General features: G+C 39.2%; 1 protein-coding gene across 11 annotated transcripts in view; it reads right to left on the reverse strand.

Annotated features, from left to right (window-relative positions):
• Window positions 1-24,537, reverse strand: part of AKAP9 (A-kinase anchoring protein 9) — a 118,704-nt gene extending 94,167 nt beyond the window's left edge. For 7 of the 11 annotated variants that reach the window (XR_008575636.1, XM_054814349.1, XM_054814344.1 and 4 more), the window contains exons 1-2: window positions 24,171-24,412; window positions 20,865-20,995 (exon numbers count right to left, since the gene is read on the reverse strand). Coding sequence is in view for 10 of the 11 variants with exons in the window: in XM_054814349.1 (XP_054670324.1) it covers window positions 20,865-20,981 (117 nt within the window). In the remaining variant the exon portion in view is untranslated. Of the gene's footprint in view, window positions 1-20,864; window positions 20,996-24,170; window positions 24,413-24,466; window positions 24,475-24,521 lie in introns of those variants that run through there. The other 4 variants (XM_054814351.1, XM_054814348.1, XM_054814341.1 and 1 more) reach the window with 3 other exon arrangements.
• Between the last annotated feature and the right edge of the window lie 403 nt (window positions 24,538-24,940).

Consider the following 24,940-nt stretch of genomic DNA (forward strand, 5'->3'; position numbering starts at 1 on the left):
TAAGTCCATAGAGAACTTAAGACTGCTTCTATTGGTTCTCAGTCTGCAGTTTTACAACAATTCAATGTGAAGTCTCTGTTGAGTTACAAAAGTTGCAAGGAAGCACAAAAGATGTAAACACAGGAGTTACTCATGGAGGAGGAAGGATCCAAAAAGAGAAACTGAAGGACACAGAACAGGCTCTCCGCGTTGATCTGCCTCCAAGGAGCAATACAGAATGAGCACCTTACCCAGGGAAAGCATCAGGAACACAGCCAGACGTGATGCGACTTTACAGTCAGTTTTCAGATGTGCTAAAACCTATCTAGAGCACATCTTCTTTCACTGTCCACCTATCTACCAGCACATTGCCTCCAGCTTTTCCCATCATGCTGTAAGACCTTGGATCCTCCAAGCAATATTGAATCCTGTTAAAAATTCCACCACTGATTTCCAGTTGATTTTGCTCCTTATCCTTGACTCTCAGTTTTTGCATCTAAAATAACTAACAACTTGCAATTTCCAGCTCATAGGTTTTTCAAGTTCTGCTTCTAGACAAAAAAAAAAAAAAACCAATTCTCTTGGAAACAGACAAGTGTACTTTAGAGCAATTTAAAAAAAAATATATTACAGAGTCCACGTTTATCGTCTGAATTATTTCCATCAAATATCCAGCATACAATTAAACTCTTAATTACAATAAAAAAATTGAAGTTTTGAGCTAAACTCTGTGAATGAAACTATGTTTCTTTCCTTTTAATGCATAACAACCTGAATAAAATTGTGCAGGAAGAATTACATGTTTGTTTTCAGAAGTGCCATTTACAACAGCTGCTCAGTTTTCCATTAGTTTGAAAAATGGGAAGTGATTGGATGTTAGCACTAAATTCTGTGGATGCACAAGACATGTTGTCTCTTTCAAACAGAAAACCACTTATTGAAAGACACAAGACTACAATAGAGCAGCATGCAGATAAGCAATGAGTATACTTTTCAAAATAATTTCCCACAGTAAAATAACAATTGAATAGAAAAAACTTAGCTATTTAGAGGATATATTTATTTATCTAGTGCTAATTATAACTTCTTTCTACTTATGAATCCCAAAACAACACATTAACACCAATCCCACATCACAGGCTGCAGCAAAATTACAGACACCCAGTACATTACCTTAGCTTTTAAATACCGATACCCTCCAGCTGGGAGAAAGTCAGAAAAGCAGAGGAGAATCAACTGCTATTAGGAACTAAATACTCTTGAGACAGAAGGGAACTAACTTGCAGAGTGGTGGAGATTACTTGTGTAAACCACGTCAATTATGATAGTTAATGTACTGCTATAATTACAACAGCAGCATTATTTGTTTGTTCAGCTATCTTCAGCACATTCTGACCCTTGGCAATTGTGCCAGCAATCTAGATTCCTGGGATGTGCTGGCCATCGATTAATTTCAAATACGGTCTGACTGAACTATTACTAGAGTAGAAGTGCATGTTAAAATAAAATTTGGCTCCAATACAATGCAAAACCTAATCTCCTCTTAAGCATTTAAAAAAATATAAGACAGCTGAACAAAAGCTGTGACATTTAATCACTGCCCATATACTAGCACAAGAAGATACTGAAAAAAATCCATGAAAATTAAAAAAGTTACATTTATAATGCATCAATAGCTATATTTTTATTTCCCATGCATAAAATACTTTTTAAACGAGAAACACATTAAGCTCCATTTAAAACTGGATGCTGCCTTATGATTGCTTATTATTCCTTAACATTCTCAGACAATGTATTAGATCTGGATAGCCTCATTTTCAGAGGTACTGCAGTTAACAGGAACTGAAATTGCTCAGTGCCTCTGAAGAAGGCTGTTATGAAATAAGATAAACAATATTTGCTGTACTTATTTTTAAAAAACAACTTCCAATTGCTAAGACAAGAAGTATATAGGTAGCACATCCTGTACAAGTATAATTGTACAGTTATACTTCATGCACCTGTACACAAACATTATTAGCTTCAAATTTTAATTTACTAACATCAAATGCTTATATCTCAATTTCAGTGCTGCATAGGCACCTCCTACAGAAAAAGCAGGGTCTGTTCATATCTCACTGTTCCTCTTAAGTACAAAATCTCTATTTCTTTTTTTAACTCATATTTAAAGAAGCAGCATAGAAGGATGAGTTGTGAACTTACAGACTAACAACAAAAAGGAACCTCAGAGAAGCTGCTACAGGCAAGTAATTATTGTTTTTAATTTCTAGACTGTACAGTAAAAGCATGAATGGAGATCTACATCATGGCCTTGCACTTTACTACTATCATTTCAAAAGATGTTCCAAATACTGCTTAGACTTCCGCTGAATGTGTCCTACTCACAGAAGGGGACTTGTTCTTTGACAGAAGTTCTCAAATAGTGTGGTATCCAGTGAGAAGTGTTCTGTGCTGGACCAGATCATCTTTAGATCAGTGAATCAATGTAAGAAGACAAGGACTTCTGATTCTTTTTGTCTATAGCTCAGAGTAGTGGTTAATGGCTCAAATTGGCAGTCCTATAATATTTAGTATCTTTATACATCATCTGGATGACAAAACTGAATGCACCTTCACTAAGTTCATGGATGACATCAAACTGGAGGAAAGGCAGATAACACTGGAAGGAAGAACCACCACACGCAGAAACCTCAACATGCTGGAAGACTAAGCCAACAAGAACTGCATGAGATTTAAGAAACATAAACATCAAGTCCTGCACCTGTGTCATGGTTTAACCCCAGCTGGTAACTAAGCACCACACAGCTGCTCGGTCACTCCCCCCTGCAACAGTGGGATGGGGAGGAGAATGGAAAGAAAACCCAAAACTCGTGGGTTGAGATAGGGACAGTTTAATAGGATAACAAAGAAAGAGAATAATGATAATAACGATAACAATACATATAAAACAAGTGATGCACAAATGCAATTGCTCACCACGTGCAGAGAAAAAAAACCCACCCAATGCCCAGTCTGTTTCCAAGCTGCAATCCCTCCTCCCAGCTAGCCTCCCCAGTTATATGTGGAGCATGGCATCATGCAATATGGAATATTCCTGTGGTCAGTTGGGGTCAGCTGTCCCAGCTGTGTCCCCTCCCAACTCCTTGTGCACCCCCAGCCCACTCGCTGGTGGGGTGGTCTGAGAAGCAGCAAAGGCCTTGGCTCTGTGTAAGCACTGCTCAGCAATAGCTAAAACATCCCTGTGTTATCAACACTGTTTTCAACACAAATCCAAAACATAGCCTCATACCAGCTACTGTGAAGAAGATTAACTCTATCCCAGCCAAAACCAGCACAACCTGGGATGGAATTATCCCACATAGCAGTAACAGCTGGGGACTAGCTGGCCTGGTGTGTGGCTCTGCTGAAGAGGACCTGAGAGTCCTGGTGGATAGCAAGCTGACCATGAGTAAACAGCACGCCCTGGCAACAATGAAGAGAAACCATGAGAAACCACTTTGAAATGACTCTTGATGCCTATCATAGCAAACGATGAAGATATGAATCCAACTATCTGTACAGAAATTTTGCCATTACCTACTTCACTGTATGAGTGAAAAGACCCTACAGAATCTTGTGTTTGATAGCAATATACCATTTGATAGCAATAATAACATTTATCATTTAAGAATCTGGTCTCACAAATCAGAGGAAAACAGCCCAGTGAGCCTAACAAACAACTCCTAGCTTCATTGCTTTGATGTAAATGTTGCACTTAACAGCAGAAAGCATAGCTTAAACTTTCAGTCTATCAGACTGAAATTCTCCCCAGGAGCAGTATCTGTAACTAAACACACGGAGGGTAGGCAAAAGTGAAATAGTATTCTTTGTCAGGTGTTGCTTGGAACTTGCCACCAGCACAAGAGCCTCAAATTTGTCCAAGAAAGGGGTATTTATTCTGTGTATAGAGTAAATGCTAAAGAGTCTGCTCTAAGCTGCATCTGAATGTGTAACATGCATTGCGGCAAACTGTATCATACAAGTGATAACTACAATATGTCCTACAATCAGACAGACTCTGCCTGCAAGTGCAAGATGACACTCAGGTGCATCATGAGACTCACAGAAGATCATAAACAGTCCTGTGACAGAAAGGCTCAGGCCTTTCCAATTATAATGCTCCGAATTCTGATCACCAAATGATAATAAGGTATCATTTCTGAATGGTTACTGAGAGTGAAAGCAAAACCAAAACATTTCAAGTAAGACTGACTGATATCTTGCCTTAAAAGGTGAATGATTCATTTAAGATTCACCTGCCCTAGTAATGATAGGTCACTACTCCCCTCAACCACAGGTAAGCAATTGTTGCTGCAAAGGCTTTCAGCAAGACAGAAAGGACAAAAAGCAGGGCCCTGGTAGGATTAGTTTTGATCCCCTATAAAGCACAGATATGTCCCATTTAGTCTTGAATTAGGTGTCTTGCAAGCCAATAAGGGAAAATGAAAAAGGCCAATCTGAATTTGAATTTTGGACATCATTTAGAAGCTGGAGATCTGCTCTGGTTTAAATCTCAAGTTATCTATTGCACCTTCCCCTGGATAACTGAAAAAAACCCCAAACAAACCCTACTGTAATCTCTCTCTCACCTGTGAACTGATTTTTATGATTCCAATATACAGTAACATTTTAATGTTCCACAGTGGCAGATAAGAAGTATAAGGAAGAGAGTGTGGGAGACAGTAACTGAGATTTAGGTCACAGAGCCTCACCTAGGCTGTTAAAAACTCATTTGTTGTTAGTTCACCAGGCTTTGTAAAAGCTTGACAGTTTTGCCCCTTAAAGAGGTGTTGAACAGGCTAACTGGTAACTGTATTAGAGAAGAAAGTGGCAGTTTGTCACTTTTTGTTATATTCTCAAAAGGTCTAAACACTAACTCCTGAAGGGTAGGCAACTTTACAGTGCCACCTGCATCTTCTACGTTCCTGATGCATATACTAAGAAAAGGATCACTGAGAGCGAGATGAATTGAAAATTATCAAATACAGAGGACAAATAGACTTCTTTCTAGTGAAGTCTATTGACTATTCTATTTTGCTAATCAACAAAAAGGAGAATATCGTAACTCTTTCCAAATCCTGAGATAAAAACCTCAGAAAGAAGATAACTGAGGAAGCAACCCACAAATATGTTTGACATATTATGTCACATAGCTGAAAATCTGAACTGTAAGTAAAGAATTAATGTTCTTTGCAAGTTTCAATCTGCTTATCTGTTGAGGCAAATGGAGCTTTAGTTTATTTGTTCCATTCAACAGATGCTGAATTTACTAAATGGGAAACATTACACTGAATGCACAATAAAATAATCACCCAAGAAGGAGGTATTTCCAATATACTCATTTGTACGTTGCACTCGCAGTCAGATTTTCCCAAATAACATGAGCATAACCTTAGAATGTATCCTCTTATGGAGACTTAAGTGATTCATGAGTATTAGAGGATGCCGATAAGACTATGAAAATTTCCAAAGAAGATATGCTATATTCTCTACCTACACACAAACTTGAGAGTCTTTCAGCTTCAGAGACAGCCATTCCTCTGCAGTACTCTGAAGAAAACCAAAGGGATCACCACAATTTACAGTTACAGTTGAAGCACCATAGAGGACAACTCAGGACAGTGAGGGGAACAGCACGCAGGGCAATTGTCTTCATCTTTTTAGCAGTCTGTATCAAGTTAGAGAGTACTGTTGTCAGTGCTAATAACCAAGGGCACTGAACTTGAATGAACCCCTCCAGATGGCAATGTGAGCTGGAAAGCCTCAGAATTAGTGTGGTTCTGATCTGGTCTGCTCTTCCATGTCCCAGGAATTTAAATAGGAACAGACCTAGGAACAGCTAAGTTCATTATAGCTAGGTTATTTTCTGGACAAGGAATGGAAGTTAAGCGTACAAAAATACTCTCATGTCAAGTTACAGTGACGGATGCAAGTACACCAAGTGTATTTCAATGCTGGACTGCTACGAGAAAAGCAATGCCTCTAACTACTAAAAAAATTGTCTGACTGGTCTCTTAACTAACCTGCTTCTGCATATATGGTTTATATATTGCTCCTATCTAGTTTTTAACTTTATCCTTCTCATACTGAATGCTGTATAACTGCCTCTGCTGACACAGAGGGTGAAAAAAAATATCTGATCCACACTGGTACTGTATTTCCCCAAAGTGAAGAGGAAATAAGTTGTTTGGGCCAAGCTGTCAGTGGTAAAAATGAGAAGGGAAATAAAGCTGGTTCATGGTGCTCTGTAAAAATCATGGATCATCCATGCTGGAAGCCTGAAACATTAGGAAGCCTTTGTCAGATCAAGGCCAACGGAGCTGACATAAAGCAGAGTCTCTCTTACTCTGTGTTAGGTGAAGGAGATCAGCAGTCAGGTGCTGTCTCAAAAGGCACAGTCTATCCTTTGCTTTTGCCTTGAGTTTCAAACTCTGGGTAATGATGGGAAGGCAAAAAAGTTACACACTGACAGAAATGCACTTCTGACCCTCTAGGCTTATGTGTAACACCAACTTTAATTAAAAACTAGATCCTGAAGCTTTCTTCAGCTAGGCTGAAAAAACCCAATGGCACTGAGACAAAGTCACTCTTCAATATCCCACAACCCTTTGAAACAATTTTTGGAGGGGAAGTGGAGAAGGAGGAGGAATTATCACAATGTTAATGAATGGATTAACAAATGTGTTTAAGAAAATCTTTAAGCCCCCAGCAAGGAAAAATGTTTCCCCCTCTCCTCCCTTAGCCTTTCTAACATCATCCAGCTTGCCAAAGCCAGGAAATTCCAAGCCAGAGCTATAATTTGGTCAAATAAATTTTAACAAAGGAGACAAATGTTTCAGTTACATTCTATCCTTATAAAATAATGAGGGGAAAAAAAAGTTTTACTACTGACTTTGCTAAGCTGCTAGTTTTTAATAAGTCATGTGATTTTCTTCACAAATTTTTTGAACTAGAAAACTTCACTGCTTTGCCATGCCATTCCTCACATCTCATGAAAGTGTTTTGAAAATCTGCACCCAGCAGATGGGTTTGTATATTAATTCATTCTTGAAAATGAATCCTAATATGAAGATTCAGATACTCTGAAAGCATTAGTTGCTTTCCATACAGTTACAGTACTGTTTATTGGATTGCATGAACTTGTTATCTCACTGCCCTTTAGAAACAAAAATACCAATATTTATCCTCAGGCACTAACCACCTTCAGTGTTGTCATAATCTTCCAAAGAGTCATAAAATTCGGTCACTAGGCTATAACATTGCAAAGATTTTCTACGTGCCACCATGTTTATGCCTACACACAAATCCACTAGGCATCAGCATTTACTTATTACTTAATAATAAGTACTAACCACTAATAAGCTACTCCTCAACTGGACCCACTATTTTGGGGTGTTTTGGTATCCACATAGGGAAATGGGTAACTTCAGCTCTGACATCCATCTAAGGACAGTAAGCTCACTAAAGTGCAGGACTCTAAACAAGATGTAAATGTAGACGAGGTTCTATAAACTAACAGTTGTTGTTTTAAAAGTGTACATGAGAGCCTACAATATGATTTTAGTATCACTTTCCTACTAAATGGAAACACAGGATGTGATATGTTTTGCTGACACAACCAAAAGACACACTCTAGGAAGTGAACAATTTGATCTTTGGTGATTTAAACCAAGATATAAAATGCTTAGATCTTAGCAGCACTTAGCAACTGAACAGTAAGTGGTAGAGGCTATCACAGACGAAAGAAAAAATTAAGTTTTTGAGCTCCAAAAGGTGACACAACCTTTCCTATCATGGTCTTAGATGTATAACAAGATGATACCTCTCATCTTAATGAAAAGTTGTCACAATTCTAAGTTGACAGATATTGTGTTAAAACTTAAGAATAGCTAGTAAAATTTAAGAACAACTAGTAAAACCAAGCCATTGGTGGCATGTAGTAGTCTAAATTAGGTAGGCTACACATGACAACAACTGACTGGAAACTAGATGGCTGTGTATCCCCTACTGGCCTAGGGGATATACAGCAATCAAGACAAAGCTCCTGTTCAATAAATTCAATCACATGAAGATAAAACAAACAAACAAACAAAGGCCTGGGACTTCCAAAAGGTAGCACACCTCAAAGTCACTGGGACAGATTAAAGTAATGCCTACAAAATACACTTGGCAGAAAAATCATTAGACAGAAAGCCATGATTAGTACAGTATTTCATAAAGATGAACTCTTTAGCAAGCTTCAGCATTGACATTTTTTGTAAGGTTGTACAATTACAAATTTGATTAAGATTTCAAGTACTTTTTTCCCACTCAACTCTTCATGAAATAAGCCTTGTGAAACAAGTTATCTTCTGGAAGTAAAAGGCAGATATAGCCCTCCTGAGCAGAAGGCAAAAAAAGAGAGAGTCTCCGTGCCACTTCAGCATTAAAATTATGTACTAGCTTCCAATTTTATATCTACTTTTTCTTTCAATATTGTGTTTGATTCAACAAAATTATAATGTTAGGTTTTACATTCACTGCAGTTGATTTCTATAAACCTAGTGCATTCAAGTGAAATGCAACAAGGATCAATGTTAGTCATTCTTACCTACAGAACCATACTTCATGAATTGTTCACAATGAATTATTTAAACAAAGCATACAGGTGAATACCATACACCACAAGAAATAAAGAAGTAATGGACATTCACAGATAACAAGCTTCAGCTGTGCTTCAACAGAAAACTTGTTTTACAGCATAGTAGCAACTTAGTGGTCAAATATAGGCATTAAATCATTCATCTATTCAGAATTTGAATTTTTGGAAAGCAGCAAAGTCATCAGACACGTGTCAGTAAGTATGCTGCCCTCTGTATCACTAAAAAAAAATTACTAACAATCTGAACATTGCTTATGTAGTTACTTCACTTTATTTCTTCTTAAAGCAACTGGTTTAGCACCTGTTCTTTAACAAGCATATAGTTATATCAGCTATTTAACTATATATAGTTAAATCAACAGCTGGAGACTCATTTAATTAATCCCTTGGAGTTCTTTCAAGATAACAATTTATTTTCAGAAAACAACTGCAATACAGTAACAGGGTTAAGTATTAAGCATATTTATTCCACTATACTTAGGTCTTAAAAAATATTCAAGTCAAAAGAACTCTCTTTCAGAATAGGAATAGTCTAAAAAGCAATGAAAGCATGTCATTAAATACTACATGCACCTAAAAGGTAATAAATCTCTGTCTTGTTCATTAATTTTCTTCACATGCTGTCCTTCCTCCCCAAAAAGTAACCTTAGGAAAATATTCCTAAAACCACAAGGCAGAGAGCTAATTTCATTTAGCAAAGCAGGAGCTACGTTCTTATTTTACGAAATCCCCAAAGTTACAATATGTTGTATAGTTAACATCAGAGAGAAACAGTACACTGACTTGAAACAAATTAGCTAAAAATACTACTACAAAAAAATTCCTATAGAGTATCTTCAGATTCTTACTGCCATTCAATTCTCCTAGCCCCTCTAGAAGTTTCTAGCAGACTACCAAGAATAAATAGCAATAAAAGCGATGAATTCACATCCTAGAAAACCGAGTTTAGTCCTCATTTTTGCTAGGATTCTGAGGAAAAAAAGTTATATAGTACACTGAACTTCCTCAAATGGGCAGAACAAGCCTGATCCTTCAAACAGACGTTCACAAGGTTTCTCTAAAATCTTTTTAAACTCTTGGTTAGAGCAGTTCAAGTACTTTATAAAGTACCACTGAAACCAATTCTGACTTTGTGGTAGAACATTATTCATTATCAGCAAGAGAAAGGCCTGATAGTGTCAAATCTGAATAATTTTTTTCAGGAAAAAATTTAAGAAGTTGCTACTACCCCAAAAAAACATTGATTACATAACTAGAGGTTACTTGAGAACAAATCTTCCAATTATTCAAAAGCTGGGCACAGAAAACTTTCATATTATTAACAAAATATTAAAACGGTTGGTTCCAAAAGTCCCATACTGTAAGTTAGCAACTAAAATCATAACCTGTATAGAGTAGTTAACACATGATATTTAGATAATGCAATTTAAAATACCATATAAATGTTTTCTCTAATTCAGAAACATACAAAAATCATAATCTATGGCCATCTGTGCTTGCCAGTTAGAAGCCAACTATAAAAATACACAAGTATGCAAAAGCAACAGTTGCCAGTATCTCCACACAGTGCTTGTCGATCAAATTACTGGCAACCTCCAAGTTTATATTTGTAACACAGACACTTTCTTCCGCTTATTGTCTTACGTGTCTAAAAGTTAAGGTTGACCTTTTACATTTTAATAAAGATTGATCTTTTAACATTAACATTAAACTACAAAACCAGAAAATGTAAAGCTTTAAGAAGTAAAGATTCTCATGTTTCTAATAATAGGATTCTAAATACAAATTACTTGCACTGGATTTGATTTTGAATATTACCAGATTGACTTACATTCTGGTTTAGATGCATTTACGCATGAAATAACTATAAGCAGAACACTATTATGTTTATGGTTTTGACTGGGGAAAAGTCACCAGAATAAATTTACTTTCATGAGTTTTATGGCATTCTGTACATTAATTTGAGTGGGTTCCTAATAAAATACTTGAAAGTGATTTTCCCCACACAGATACAGCTACATCGACATTATAGCCCAAATCAAAAAGGTGTTCTTCCCCACCCTCAGGAGATGAAGACAATACCCAAAAATACACTTATTTTGGAGATCGTGGAAAGATTTGACTACATCAGCCCATTATCATCCATGATAACAGCTATCATGCTACCAGATAATATAATTCTGTACCTCAAATTATTCTTATCTTGCTTCAAGTAAAACCCAAGAATATTACCTACCCAAGCTGACCACATTAGAAAAGGACAGTCCAGCTTAATTTAAAGAACTCATGAAAAACAAAAATATTCCAAAACTGGGACTGCAGGTAGAAATCAGTTTTGCCCTGACGTAGACCATGCATGCATTATGGCACAGTCTTAATATTTTTTTCCCATAGGATTGGGAAAAAATCAGTTTCCAGACTGTACTGAGATACTGTCATTTGTAGCAGTACCTTCTCATTCACTGTAAATTGGAAGGTGCGTAGAAAACAAAACAGGGTGCTGCAGGTATATAAATGATTACCTCACACAGGAGACAGGAGAACACTGCATACAAGAACCAAGAACTCTGTGCTTTTACTATCTCTATCCATCTCCCTGCCAGTCATCAAAGAGATCATCCAAACTAAAATTTGTATGATGTTCCTCAGCTGTCCGTTCTTCAGTTTATAGTTGCATATCCTGGAAGAGGAGGAGGACCCCCAAACAGCAGTGCTGACCACTATTGTGAAATGCACGATCCCTTCCTGGCTTCAAGTTAGATCACACAACATCACTTTTTTTTTTTTTTTTAATCACTGGAGGATCCTGTAGACTACTGTTACATCTCAGTAATGAAACGGAAACTCGAAATTCCTCCTTTCTGCTGTTGGGAAAACATGGGAACTTTCCTCTACCATATTCTTTCATGCTGCTAGAGTTTCATGAGTTTTTTGTCAGCTAATTTCTCCAGACTGTCAAGGTCTCTCCAAAAAGCAGCCCTATGCTTCAATTCATTAACCATCCTTCCTAACTTGGTATCATCCATGAACTTGCTGAAGGCACGCTCCCTTCTATTCTCCAGGTTGTTAATAAAAACATCAAACAGTACCAACCACAGTTTGAACATCTGAGGAACACTGCTGGCCACCAGCTGGACTTTGTGTCAGCACTCTGAGTATAGCCGTTCAGATAATTTTCTACCCACCTTGCAGTTCACCTATCCAAACCACCTGTCTCCAGTTTGGTTACAAATAGCCTGTAATAGATGACATCAAATGTCTTCCTAAAGTCAAGGTAAACAACATACACCATTCTCTCCCCATCTACTAAGCCACTCAGCTCATCAGAGGACAATTAATTTGCCCTTGATAAATTCCAATCATGTTCCTGCCCTTCATGTGCCTCAAGATGGCTTCCAGGAGGATTTGTTCCATAATCTTCCCAGAAACCACAGCCAGGCTGACTTTCTTAGATCTCCAGATCCTTTCTTGCCCTTCTTGAAGATGGGTCCGATGTTTAGGTTTTTTCCCTGCTCATTTGGAATCTTGTAATCACTGACCTTTCAAAGATGAGCACGGGAATAGCCTTGTAATGACAGCAGCCAGCTCCTACAGGATGCTTGGATACCTTACACTCGGTCCCATAAACTTGTGTACACCAAATTTGCTTAAGTGGTCCCCAGCTAGACCTTTTGTACTGTCGATAATGCTTCACTCCCTCCAATTCCGACATTAGACTCAGGGACCTGGGAAATCCAAGGACAGTCCTTATCATTAAAGAGGCAAAGAAAGCCTTGAGTATTGCTTCCGTGTCATTTTGTACCAGTTCATGTCAAGTTCACTTCAAATTCTAAGCCTCTTCACTGTGTTTGCCACCCACTTCAGTTTAGTACTGCCTACATATAACCACGCATTCTTTCCACTGCTAATAATGAAAATACCGAGTGACAAAGGCCCCTGTAAGATTGAAAGACCACCTACTTTGAGAGTAAGCTATTAAAACAAAAATAATGCTAACGACAATTTTTTCTTCAGCTGTAACCACCAAATGATGATTGTGCCTAGACCAAGTCTTTAGTTTGCTTATAAGACCATGTCAAACAGTGTCAAAAATCTTAATACCACACTGAATTTCAGCAGGAAGTTTTGTCTGAATCCGCCCTAGTTACCTAAAGACGATCTCGTATTAACAGTTGTGCAGATGCCCAAGGACCTTAATGTTGACAATTCATTTAGATAAGTCTGTTTCCTTTAAAGAGCAATCTTTGTCAGTCTTTTGAGACTCCCTAATGAGTATAAGCAGAATCTTACTGATGACTGCAGCCTTGGTTATGGTGTACTACCAAGCATCAATGTAGCTTCCAGGGGGGTTAGGGTTGAGGGTAATCAGCTGTTTTTCAAAAATCATGAATACTGATTAGAATCCTACAAGACAAATCCTGACCCACTGAAGAAAAATCTAGTCAGGCAATTTCTGCTTCCTGTGGGATCCTAATCAATACTCCATTCCAGCTCACATAGTCCATTCTTCCACAACACACTGCAAATAGTCAACTGCAAATTCTAATTAATTAATTTAAAAGACTACCATTTCTAGAGTATAGGGCTTTAAAGATACAGCAACATTGAGACACGTAATGAAATGCATGGAAAGAACTGGTATGTGAAGAGGCTTTGTCCAGACTTCTCTATGTCGCTAATGCAAGAAAACTTAAATCACAGAAGCATTTGCCATTTCTGGTTTGTGTCGATGCTGCAAGTAAGGGGCTGCAGCCCACTGCCTGTTTTTCCTGATCAGCAGGACTCACACACCACACAACAAGGCATATTTTTCTTTCCTCCTGCACTGTAATATTCAGTCTGTATACTAAATGAGGAAGAAAAGTTTATTAGAAGTTGGCTGAAAAGGGCTGGAGAGAGTATTTTTTGGATGTCAGAAAAAGCATCAACTACTGATTTACTTTGAGTGTCTATGTATTGCTTATATTACCCTGACTCATGTAAATTTAACTTTTTCCTCCTAAGAGAAAAAAGATAGATTTTGTAACAGCAAAAACTTTACTCTGCTGTAAACCATTTTAGTTTTATTTATGTAGAATACATCTAGGTTTCTTTCCCCCTGCTTCACACTGTGTCCTCTTTAATAAAAATGTATCTATGTCAGATATTTAAAGATAAAAATCAAGGAAAAAATCTTTAAAAGGTAGAGAGCATATATAAAGGAATGGAATAAAGCTCAGTAAGATCTGAATATTTTTGCTTGTATTTAATTTGTCATTAACTAAGAAGTCTGAAAGAAAAAGGCACCTCAGAATGAACAGACTATGTCTAAATAAGACTTTAATAACCAATACGAGACTATCAGTTTTTTCAAGTTGATGTGTGCCATGGAATGGGTACAGAATTTGAGAGGTTACATCTTTGGCAACAAGACAATCAGCTTTACAGGTACAGATCAACAGTTTAAATTCTGTGTCCGATAGAGCCAATGCCAGCTGGCTCCAAGGCAGACCTGCCGTTGGCCAAGACCAAGCCCATCAGTGACGGTGGTAGTGCCTCTGGGATAACAGAGTTAAGAAGGTGGAAAAAATGGCCGCACAGCAGCAGCCAGAAGAGAGGAGTGAGAATATGTGAGAGGAACAACTCTGCAGACGCTAAGGTCAGTGAAGGAGGAGGTGCTCCAGGTGCCAGAGCAGAGATTCCCCTGCAGCCCGTGGAGAAGACCATGGTGAGGCAGGCTGTCCCCCTGCAGCCCATGGAGGATGATGGTGGAGCAGATATCCACCTGCAGCCCATGGAGGACCCCACACCGGAGCAGGCGGAGGCACCTGCAGGAGGCTGTGACCCTGTGGGAAGCCCACACTGGAGCAGGCTTCTGGCAGGACCTGTAGCCCCATGGAGAGAGGAGCCCACGCTGGAGCAGGTTTGCTGGCAGGACTTGTGACCCTGTGGGGGACCCACGCTGGAGCAGGGGAAGAGTGTGAGGAGTCCTGCCCCTGAGGACAAAGGAGCAGCAGAGACAACGTGCGATGAACTGACCACAACCCCCATTCCCCATCCCCCTGTGCTGCTAGCAGGGAGGAGGTAGAGATATCAGGAGTGAAGTTAAGCCCAGGAAAAAGGGAGGGCTGGGGGAAGGTGTTTTAAGATTTGGTTTTATTTCTCATTATCCTACTTTGATTTTGATTGGTAATAAATTAAATTAATTTTCCTCAGTTGAGTCTGTTTTGCTCATGACAGTAATTGGTGAGTGATCTCTCCCTGCCCTCATCTCGATCCAGAAGCCCTTCATTATATTTTCTCTCCCCTGCCCAGCTGAGGATAGAGAGTGATAGAGCAGCTCTGAGGGGCACCTGGCCTCCAGCCAGGGTCAACCCACCACAGAGAGTAGTAGTCACTCCTTGCTAATAAATACAAGTGATGTGATGACTTCCACTCAGTTGTCAAAGGCAATCTTTTCACAAATGTCAGTGCTGAGATTTTCAAAGTAGTCTGGAGAATTTAAATACATTTTTAGGAGATTACTTGTAGGCATCCTGGCCACCTCTGTGCAGAAACTGAACAAAACTAAATTTTCAATGGAAAAAATGTTGTGGGTTTGATTATTTTTTTTTAAAATAAATTGTAAACCACTTTAAACCAAGTCAAACTCAGTTTCACCTTATAATTTTCCCATCTTTTTTATATTATTTTTACATGAATTCATACCATGTGGCATGTCTGGCACTGAACGGACTGAGTGAGAATAAAGCCCCCAACTCAGTAGGTTTATGAGAGACAGCTCTGCGAGGAGCAGAGCAGACATAAGGAAAGAACCAACTGCATGAATTTCATGCTCAGTGTGCAAGACTTGACAGGCTTGTATTATTTTGACAGGCTTCTATTATTTTTTACACGCTGCTGAATCATGAGAGAAAAGCGAGCTCACACAGACACTGATATTGCTCACAAAATTCTAGACATGCCTGTGGACTTTGTTCTGGGTTTTTTTGTGGGGTTTTTGTTTGTTTGTTTGTTTTAAAAAAAGCAAAATCAAGTCCCTGGAATATTTTCCCAAGAATGAAGAAAATCTAGGAAGCACATCCTCCTTTGAGGAGTCTTGTATTCCATTATTGATTTCCATTATCTGTTTAAACACAGCAACCTATGCTAGCTAGCACAACATACTACTGAACATACTAAGACAGGGTTTTCTTATCATTTTTATAGAGCATTAGCTGTAGTAGTAAGATATTTCTCCTCTATACCTTTTAATTGAAAGTATATATTCTCAGTGTATGGTACTAATGTTAAACCAGCTACCTCACTTAGACAATATAAATGGATTTAGAAACATCTAAATATTTTTCCTTGTTCTGTGGTTAGACACAGGAGGTTTCTCCACAGAGAAGTAAGAGTTTAAGAAGTAAAAATTTCCAAAAACAAAACCAGTATTAAAGGATAATCACTTCTGTTGAATCACAGCCTACCAGTGAAGTCAAATTTGAGCAAGCTCTTATGCAACTTACTCTGCTTATTGTCTGTAACACCTATTTTATCAATATTTGCACAGAAACATACTCAGTCCCAGAACCACATCTACTCTGACTCTTCAGCTCCACCAATCTTCTTGGCTCGTCAGCTCAGGATGGCAGTTTTAGAGATACGCTGTAATTTTGCCATGGCAGTACAGTTTTCATCAAATCTATGCTTTCCCCTGGAAATATCACCAAAATGGTATACATTCTCTTTAAAATTACACAGTAGAGTCTTAAAATTTCTTCATGTTTTGAGATTTAGAAGCGTGGTTCAAGAGACTAGCTCTTCTTTGTTTTGCGACGATGCTACAACTTATGGTTGTTACAACTGTGATTTGATCACTCCCCCACTTTCCTAAACTTAGTGTTTGGTTTCCAGAGTCTCATATCCTTTTGCCTTGCTGACAACTATTGAATTTGTTCTATCTAGAAGCTTGTAAGGCTTCCTTTTCAGAAGAGAGGGGAAGCAGGAACACTGACTCCATACTTCTAAGAAACTAAGAATTCTAAGAAATCTTAACTTTTTTATTCATTCTTTTGTCTTTTCTCCACTGGTTGTAGGAAAGGTAGTTTATAATATAAAATGTTGGCTTCTCAAGAAATCGTGTGAAAATGCAGATTAAGGTTTCTTTCAAGAAACAGGAACACCAGAACCATCAACACAATATGGCATGCCAGCACTCTGCAGTCAACATACAAGTGTCTCATCATCATAAATTTCAAGATCTATTTACTTTATGCTTCAGCATAGCAGTCAAAAGACTGCAATTATCAGATGCATTTCATTGAACTGTAGTACACTTATCAATGTGCCTGTGCAAATTCAGAGTGTCATGTTACCTGGTACCAGTAATGAAATTATTATGAAACAAATACATAGCAATAGATTGAAATCTCTAGCTATGGGGCAGATATTTAAGACAGAGTTTTCAGTCCCTAAATTAGAATTCCCAACAATTGTGTTAATAGTATATAATCTTATATTGCAATATATAGTAGGACAACAAAGTTGGACCTATTTCAGCAGCCTTTTTTCTTTTGTCCTCATTTTCAACCAACTTTTTCACTATTCCAAACACTAAGATGCTACAGTAACATTATTCTGCAGTTAATACCTGTGTTTAAATATTTTCCATGGAAAAAAATACGGCGTTTTCTGGTAACACCTACATATATCAAAAGATCTAATCTACTACCCTTGGAGTATCAGATACACTTCACTGAAAGTACTTTTGAAAGAATTTGTGGTGGTGATCCTGCTTATTTCCAAAACAGTATAAACAAACTTGTCTAGATACTGTTATAACTGAGGGAAACAAATGTCACAGTGCAATGTTTGCTAGTGCAACACCCATACTAAAAAAATTAGTTGGAAAGCAGAGTGTAAAAATGAGGGAGAGACGAGTGGTAAAGTGAAGAAAGTCTTGAATGTAGGCAAAGAGCAACTTTGTGCTTTCTTTTCTGTAATCCCTTCTTTTTACACATGGAGCAGCAAGAAAACATTTTAAATTGCGTTGTTACAATGCAATTTCTTGCTTTCATAATGCTACTAAAACAATACTGTGTTGTCTTATTTCTCTATTTTTATGAAATTCACTGGGCATCTTGGATTAAAGACCAAATTTCTCTAAACTGGCTACAGAAGAAAGGTTATTTTGAAGTGATATTTATTTGCATCCTTAGAAGAAATCAAGTATTAGTTTAAGTTCATTCTACTTTGCATCACTATTTTAAGGTAGATAGCTACTTTAGAGCTTTGAATAAAAGGGTATATTGACAATAACATTCAAAACAAATTATCAAGCCCTGTATCAAAAGCAAGAATAGATCTCTGGAATGAGGGAAATGGAGATCAAAACCAGGAAACAGAAGAAATATGGAGAACATACTTAGAAATAGGAAGAGTTCTACCAGCGCCAATTGAAAAGAGATATCCCAGATTTCGATTCAAGTACTTTTTTTTTTTTTTTTTTTTTTTTACAAGGGCCCAATAAAGTCCAGAAGAATCTTGGAACACAATGGGAAAAATTAAACTTTTCCTTTTTTTAAAGGAAAAAAGAACACTGAGAAAACTGTAAAGAGCAGGTAGTTCTATAATCCTCAAGAGAACAATTAAGTTCTATTAAAAAACTCAACATTTAAGCTAGTCATCCCATTTTTTCTGCTATTAGAAATAGAATGTCTTGAAAATGGTTTCACAGATTACATTTCTGTTCAATCTCTCATCCAATCTTATGTATCACCCCAGAAGCAATCAATTATATAGACAAAATATATTTACATCTCAAATGTATATAAATCTTTTTTCTATGATAAAATGCAGATATCCACTGTTTTGAAATAAAAAAAAAAAAGCAGCATGCACCGTGAACTTCACAGAACCTTACTTCTTGTTTCTGTCTCACCTCTACTCAATTTCTGCCCTATCTGCTTTTACTCAAAGAGTTTTAAAACCACACATTTTCTCTCCAGGGTAACATTCAGCCCTTGTATCTGTGATTTTCTCTGCAGACAAAAAATCAGTTAAGCTTACTCATGTTCATAATCAAAATATACACAGGCAATTCCACATACCTCCTACTATTTGCATTAAGAATTGACAGAGATGCAAATGAGAGAGAGTAGATTGAAGCCAGTAAAAGAAGAAGGGGAACCAAAAACCACAAGTTCAGAAGGACCTGGGAGAAGAAATATCTTAGCAATACAAGAAAGGAATGCCTAGGAATTAGGTACAGGTTTGTGAGGATCTTTATGTGCAAGAAAAAGGGCTCCCTCAAATAAACTGTCTTAAAGCCCAGTTCTTCATTACAGCATTTTTTCATACTTTCAGTGCACACTCTTCCTTCCCTCCACTTGTTTCTGCTCTTTTCCATTAATACACACACACCATCTTCAGATAGAGATGTAGCCCCACATGATTCTCATTCTGTTAACTTTTAGTCCATAAAGCTGCTCTCTTCCATACTTTATGAAGAGTGACAGAAATGACTAGAGCTTTATGATGAAACTAGCACTTTGTGATATGGCCAAATACAACTTATTTTAAGAGAAAAGCAGAGTAAGAAAATGCAGACTGAAAAGGAAATTCTTGCTTCCAGGATTCTGTTTACTTTTGTTCAAGTTATTTGAGGCAGACGGAGGATAAACAAAATGAACAGTCTACACCTGAAAGCAAAAAGATGTGTTAGTAGGCCAGCTCTTTAATGAAATGTAAGGTTTAAATGTATTTAATTTGTCTTCTGTGATGAAAAACTCTTAATAGCCACTGAAATACTGCTTTTTTTTCCTCTTCAGGTAAATTACAGGGAATTTAAAAGGACTGCGTTTTACAAACACAATCTATGTGCTGAATTCTTCTGTGGGTTTTAAATTAGAGCTTTAATCATTGTGGCACATAACTATTCAATGCTTTGCTTGAGTCTTCTATTTAGAAAAAAAAAATAAAATCAACAGCTTTCCTTGAGAAAGCCAAAATTTCTCAGTCTGAAGAGGCCAGAGATGAGGAAATAAAATATTTTTCTCCCTTCAAAGGAGTAAGATGTAAGAATGCAAACATTCTCAGACTCTTAGACAATGTTATTTTAATAATACATATCATTTTCATCTTCAGCCACATTAAATATTTACATGCATGACCAGAAGACAAAACAAGCAATTCTTTCTTTTTACTATTCAATTTGTGAAGATAACTTGTCAAATTAGTTATACAACCTGTAATACTTGTCCACTGAGTGCCATTAGAGCTTCCCAAACTAACTTCACTGTTCATCTGCTCAGTGATTCTTTGGTATAGATTAAAAGCAGTAATGCTGCTTTTTCTGTGCTCAAGTGCTTAACTAAACCAGACAGTTCCCTAATTTCTTAAAGGTTATTCAACAATTACATGATTTCTTCAAACACCATTACAAACATACATAGAATGTTTGAAAATCAGGATATTAAATTATGCATTTCTAACATTAGACCTGAAATCCTTGACCAACCGGAAAGAACTTACAAAGTAAATTAGTGTCTTTCCCTCACCCACCCCCTCCCACACCAAAAAAAAAAAGTATACAGCTAAGGAGTGTGCCCTTTCCTCAACACAAATTTAAACAGGAGCAACACACATATTTAAATTCTTTGCAAATAAAATGTCAATACTGTAAAATAGACCATTCTATAAAAATTTCTATTGATAGTTCCATATCTCTTAATTTTATCAGTTACAGTAGCTGTGCATATGTGTGTGTTTGTGTATAAATTAAACCAAAATATATTCTTAGCTTTCAAAACCTTTACCAAAATACTCCTCAGTCATTTTCTCACACGGGAATCCGAATCTGGTTTTATTCTGAAGCTAGCAAACTACTCTGTATAGTTTTGAAAGTTGATCAGAATAGTGCAACATCCTGATAAGAAAAGCCAGCTACTAAGTTGCTAAAGAAATCCATAAAATTAAAATAGCCAACTACCATAAATAGTATCCGCTTTAATGTTAGATGAGATTTCCAAGCAAACTGATGGACACAGGCATGCACACTCAGTACATGTGCACATAAATATCACACCAAGATTTTCAGCCACCATCCTCTGTAATCTTTTGTAAGATCAGGTACATCTACACTATCTCAGGCCATCAACAATATTCTAGAATCTCTTAAGCAAGGCAGAAAACATATCTGATTGATTTCAAAGTTCACTGTGGTTTGGGGCATTGATCAACTTACCAGCATGCATTTATGTTTCTGTTGCTGGCACACATCATCTCCCTTCCACTTTCCATCACAGTCAACTCTGTTTCCCTTAACTAGCCTTTGTGATAAACACTTTTCTTGCTCCACCATAATCAGATCAGGATCTAAGAAGAAGAAATTGCTTGTCTGGGGAGAAAAGAGTTCTATAAAGGCACAGAGAGACCATTCCAACAGGTAAGACAGACATTTACAGAGGCTGCATTAATATCCAGCACATTTACCTAATGGCAAAGGAAAATGCATGACTATAGGTCCGCAAAAAGGAGCATGTAATTTAGTGGGTTTAACTTTGTGCCTCCCTTGCCTTGGTTGGTTTGTAACAGACACAACAGCAACATATGGTGCAACCCCTTCATAATGAAGACTTGGTGTAGTCTCCAAAAGTCAGCAGGTACATATGAATATTGATGAGCCTCTATCAAGGGCTTTTTATTCCATTTTTCAAACGATGTACTGGCAAAGGCTATGTGTTTGCACTGAGACCCATTCTGCCAGGCTTGAGTACACTTAGCGTCTTTCAATCAAGGTAAAATTCACAATGCAGCTTCTTATTTCCAGTAATAGTAAGGGAGGACTCAAAAGAAACTTCCATTGGAGAAAATCCATTTGTAATACACTTCTCTGTAAGAGATCTATGTGGGGAGACAGTGTCTTAAAAAGACATCATGAATAAAAAAAAGTTACATTGCAGATAAATTCACACAAAACCAAACTCCACAGCTTGCCTGCTTGACATTATGATCAGAAAACAATCAAAGGATTGCTTTACAGAAAGTTCACATTGTTTAAAATGCACATACTGAGGTGTAGCAGTAGTTAGCTATCTACTTTTCGAGAAAATCAAAAAACAAACAAGAATCTAAGTCCCGATTTCAAATAATAACTCCACTGTTAGCAGTGTACCAGCCACCTCCATGGCACCTATTAGACTCTTTTACCGGTCTCTCAACTACCTGCATTCATCCCACAGGTTATGTAACACCTTACTAATAATTAAAGTTTATAATTTCAGGTGGATGAGTCAAGGTATCTCCAGTACAGCAACACCTGAGCTTTTAGCACAGTAACAACACATACTTTAATAGATTTTTCCAGCTATTTTATTTAAACAACATTCAGTGGTTAGGTTCAAAAGTTTTTTGGATGCCTGTTGCTGTGGTTTACACCAGAGCCAAGCAATTTTAGGAGACATACTGATCATGCTACTATGAATGTGTTTGTATCCTTGAAAAAGAGAAAAGCAGCTGCAGGAGCAACTCCTGCTTCCCTTCTCCGCTAACACAATTTCTTCTTTTCTGCCTTTATCAGTGACAATTGTCACTGGAAGACTGTGACCTAGCCTCCCCAGTACAACACATTTAATTGCATCATTCACATGTAAAAAAAAGGGGTAAACGGTACACAGAACACCAATGGAAAATCTGAAAAACTAACACTGCTTTTACAGTCCCTTCCCATGTAAATCAAATATAGCTTTAAAGAATTACAATGACTTAAACCACAAGGGATGTTTAAAAGCACAGAATATGAAAGTCTTCAGGTGAATACTCACTTACAAGAACATCATTAGGTTTTAGTCAGAAAAGACTAGAAGAATGGTGAGAGTTATGACAGTGCTCCTAAAATCTAAAATAAATTAGTAAAGTATGTACATGTCTTTTCTCAAAGTAAGAAGGAAGCCATAGAGTCCTGGCTTTTCAGTTCACTTTTGAGTAATTGTAATTAATTTTCTGTGTTAATCCCAGGCCAACATGGACAGAAAAATAGAAATTCTCTTTATAAATTCTTAATTGTTGTTGATAATACTGGCAAATTAACTACAACCATTTTCTTTGCAAAATACTTTCTAAATTTTCGCAAAAGAATTAGCCAACCTGGGTGTGACAGAACGTAGTGCTGCCAGTACCTGATCTGTCCCAGTACCTTTTAATAGTACGGCATAATGTTGTGTAAACATTATTCTTGCTCTAAGCATTTAAGAACAGGTTTTCCTATATAAACATACAGCTCCATCTAGGAGAGTTTCCCAAAGTACGTTTTGAACGTTCTTTCAAAAGAAACTGCAATGCTCTAAGTTACAAAGTTTTTTGCCTAACACGCCAAAATACCTATTCAGTACTTCACAGCTGCACTACATTCTCTTTTTCATGGACCACATAAACAAGACAATAATGATGTTTCGTAGTTTCACCTTGAGCTTGTCTTTGTGTTGCCTGTACTATTGGCTCCTGGTGAGTTACATGCATATCTTTAGCATGAACGACTTACAAACTTCTAAACTCTTATCATTTAGCAATAACTGCTGGAAGGACCCAGGCAATACTTAATGTCAAAACATTAATTTTATCTTATTTTCCTACAAATGCCATTAATTATCTTATCTCATTGACCACACCAAAGCTTTCTTTGAAGTAAAAAAGAGATCCTCCTAGAGTGTGGTAACTCGGGTCTGTTGCTCAGAAGGCGGAGTGTGTACTGAGCCGTGCTTAAAGAGTAAAATGATAAGCTCCCTGATTAACACTTGGGTAAGCCCTCGGGGCACCGTCTGAGCCGCCTGACAGCCCCCGAGGCGGTGACGGCTGAAGGCGGGTGTGCGGGCACCAAGGGCTGCCAGCGCACACGGCGGGGTCCTACAGGTAACTCACGCACTACCGGCATTTTCAGAGAACCGGTACACACACCTCACCGCATCACCGGAAGCATCTTTAATCCTCGGCCTCCTCAGGCTCCCTCATGGTATTAGTACCACACTGAGGAACAGCTGTCGGGTTTATAAACTTCCTTAAAGGTTTACAGGGAGTTTCCCAGGCTTAAGAGGCAAACGGAATTCGTGCCCCGGGTGCGAAGCGGTTAAGGAGGTTAGCTCTCCTCCTCCTCGGCTCTTCTGCCACTCGGCGCCGCCAGCGGAGCGGGTCCCGCAGCGGGGGGCGGCCCGGGCTGTCACCGCCCGGCCCGGCCCTGCGACGGGCACCTGTGGCGCTCGCCACGCCGTGCGCCCCGTGGGGCCCGCTGTCACCGGCCACTCGCACCCACACCCCGGCCGAGGAACGCTGCTCGGCCCCGCACCGCCCCGAGGCCGGCGGGGGGAGCCCGGGGCGCGCAGGGAGGACAGCACAAAGCGCCTCCCCCCTCCGCCCGCGGCTTTGTTCGCGGCGGGGCCCCGAGCCGAGCCCCCTTCTGCAGCCACGCTCCACCGCCCGGCCCGGCCCCGCTGACTATCCTCCCCCAGCCCCACCACGCTCCCCTCAGCCTCCTCGCCACGCTGCCGCCTCCTCCTACCTTGGCTTTCCCAGCCTCCAGCTTCTTCAGCCGCTCCTCGTCCTCCATGGCGTCTGTGCGGGAGAGCAGAGCGTTACCGGCGGCGGGAGGCGGGTCCCACCCCGCCCCCTCCCCTCAGCAGGGGCGCACACGATCGCTGTCCTGTCCCGTCCCGTTCCGTCCCCCCTCACAGCGACAACAGCTGCCGTGGCGGGGCCACCGGCGCCGCCATCTTCATCTCCACGTAAACACGCGGCCGGGGAAAGTGACGTTGGGGCCGCCCGCTCCTCCCGCTGCCGCGGGCCCCTCCTCCGCACCGAGCCCCGGCCGCTCCGAGCGCCTCCGGCCGGCCGCGGGTCCCGCCACACCAACCCTGCAGAAGCGGGTTTGCACCCCTCCAGGCCGAGCGGGCAGCACGCACCGGCGGAGGAAGCCGAGGGACAAGCAACCGCGAGCCCGGCCGCCGCCGCGGAGGGGGAGGACGGAGGCACCGGCGGGCACACCCCCCTCCACACCCCTGTCGCTCCTGCAGGCAGGAGGGCGGGGGGCTTTCTCTTCCCACAAAAGAACTGCAGCGGAAAGACGCCCGTAATTTGCTGTTGCTTTGATACAAAGGTCTGAACAGACAGTACCTGAGTTTTGCAAGACTGCTTCCTTCTGCTGTCTCGCAAATCCAACCTCGCTGGCTACAATGCTAATTGTGACAGTTCTGATTTCCTCAGTGTTTTCTTGCTCCTACGTGCGGCTCACTAAATCGCAAGCTTCCTATAGCAGGGATCTAAAGCTTGGAA

The sequence above is a fragment of the Grus americana genome, chromosome 2 (genome assembly GCF_028858705.1).
Source record: "Grus americana isolate bGruAme1 chromosome 2, bGruAme1.mat, whole genome shotgun sequence".
Classification (NCBI taxonomy): Eukaryota; Metazoa; Chordata; class Aves; order Gruiformes; family Gruidae; genus Grus; species Grus americana.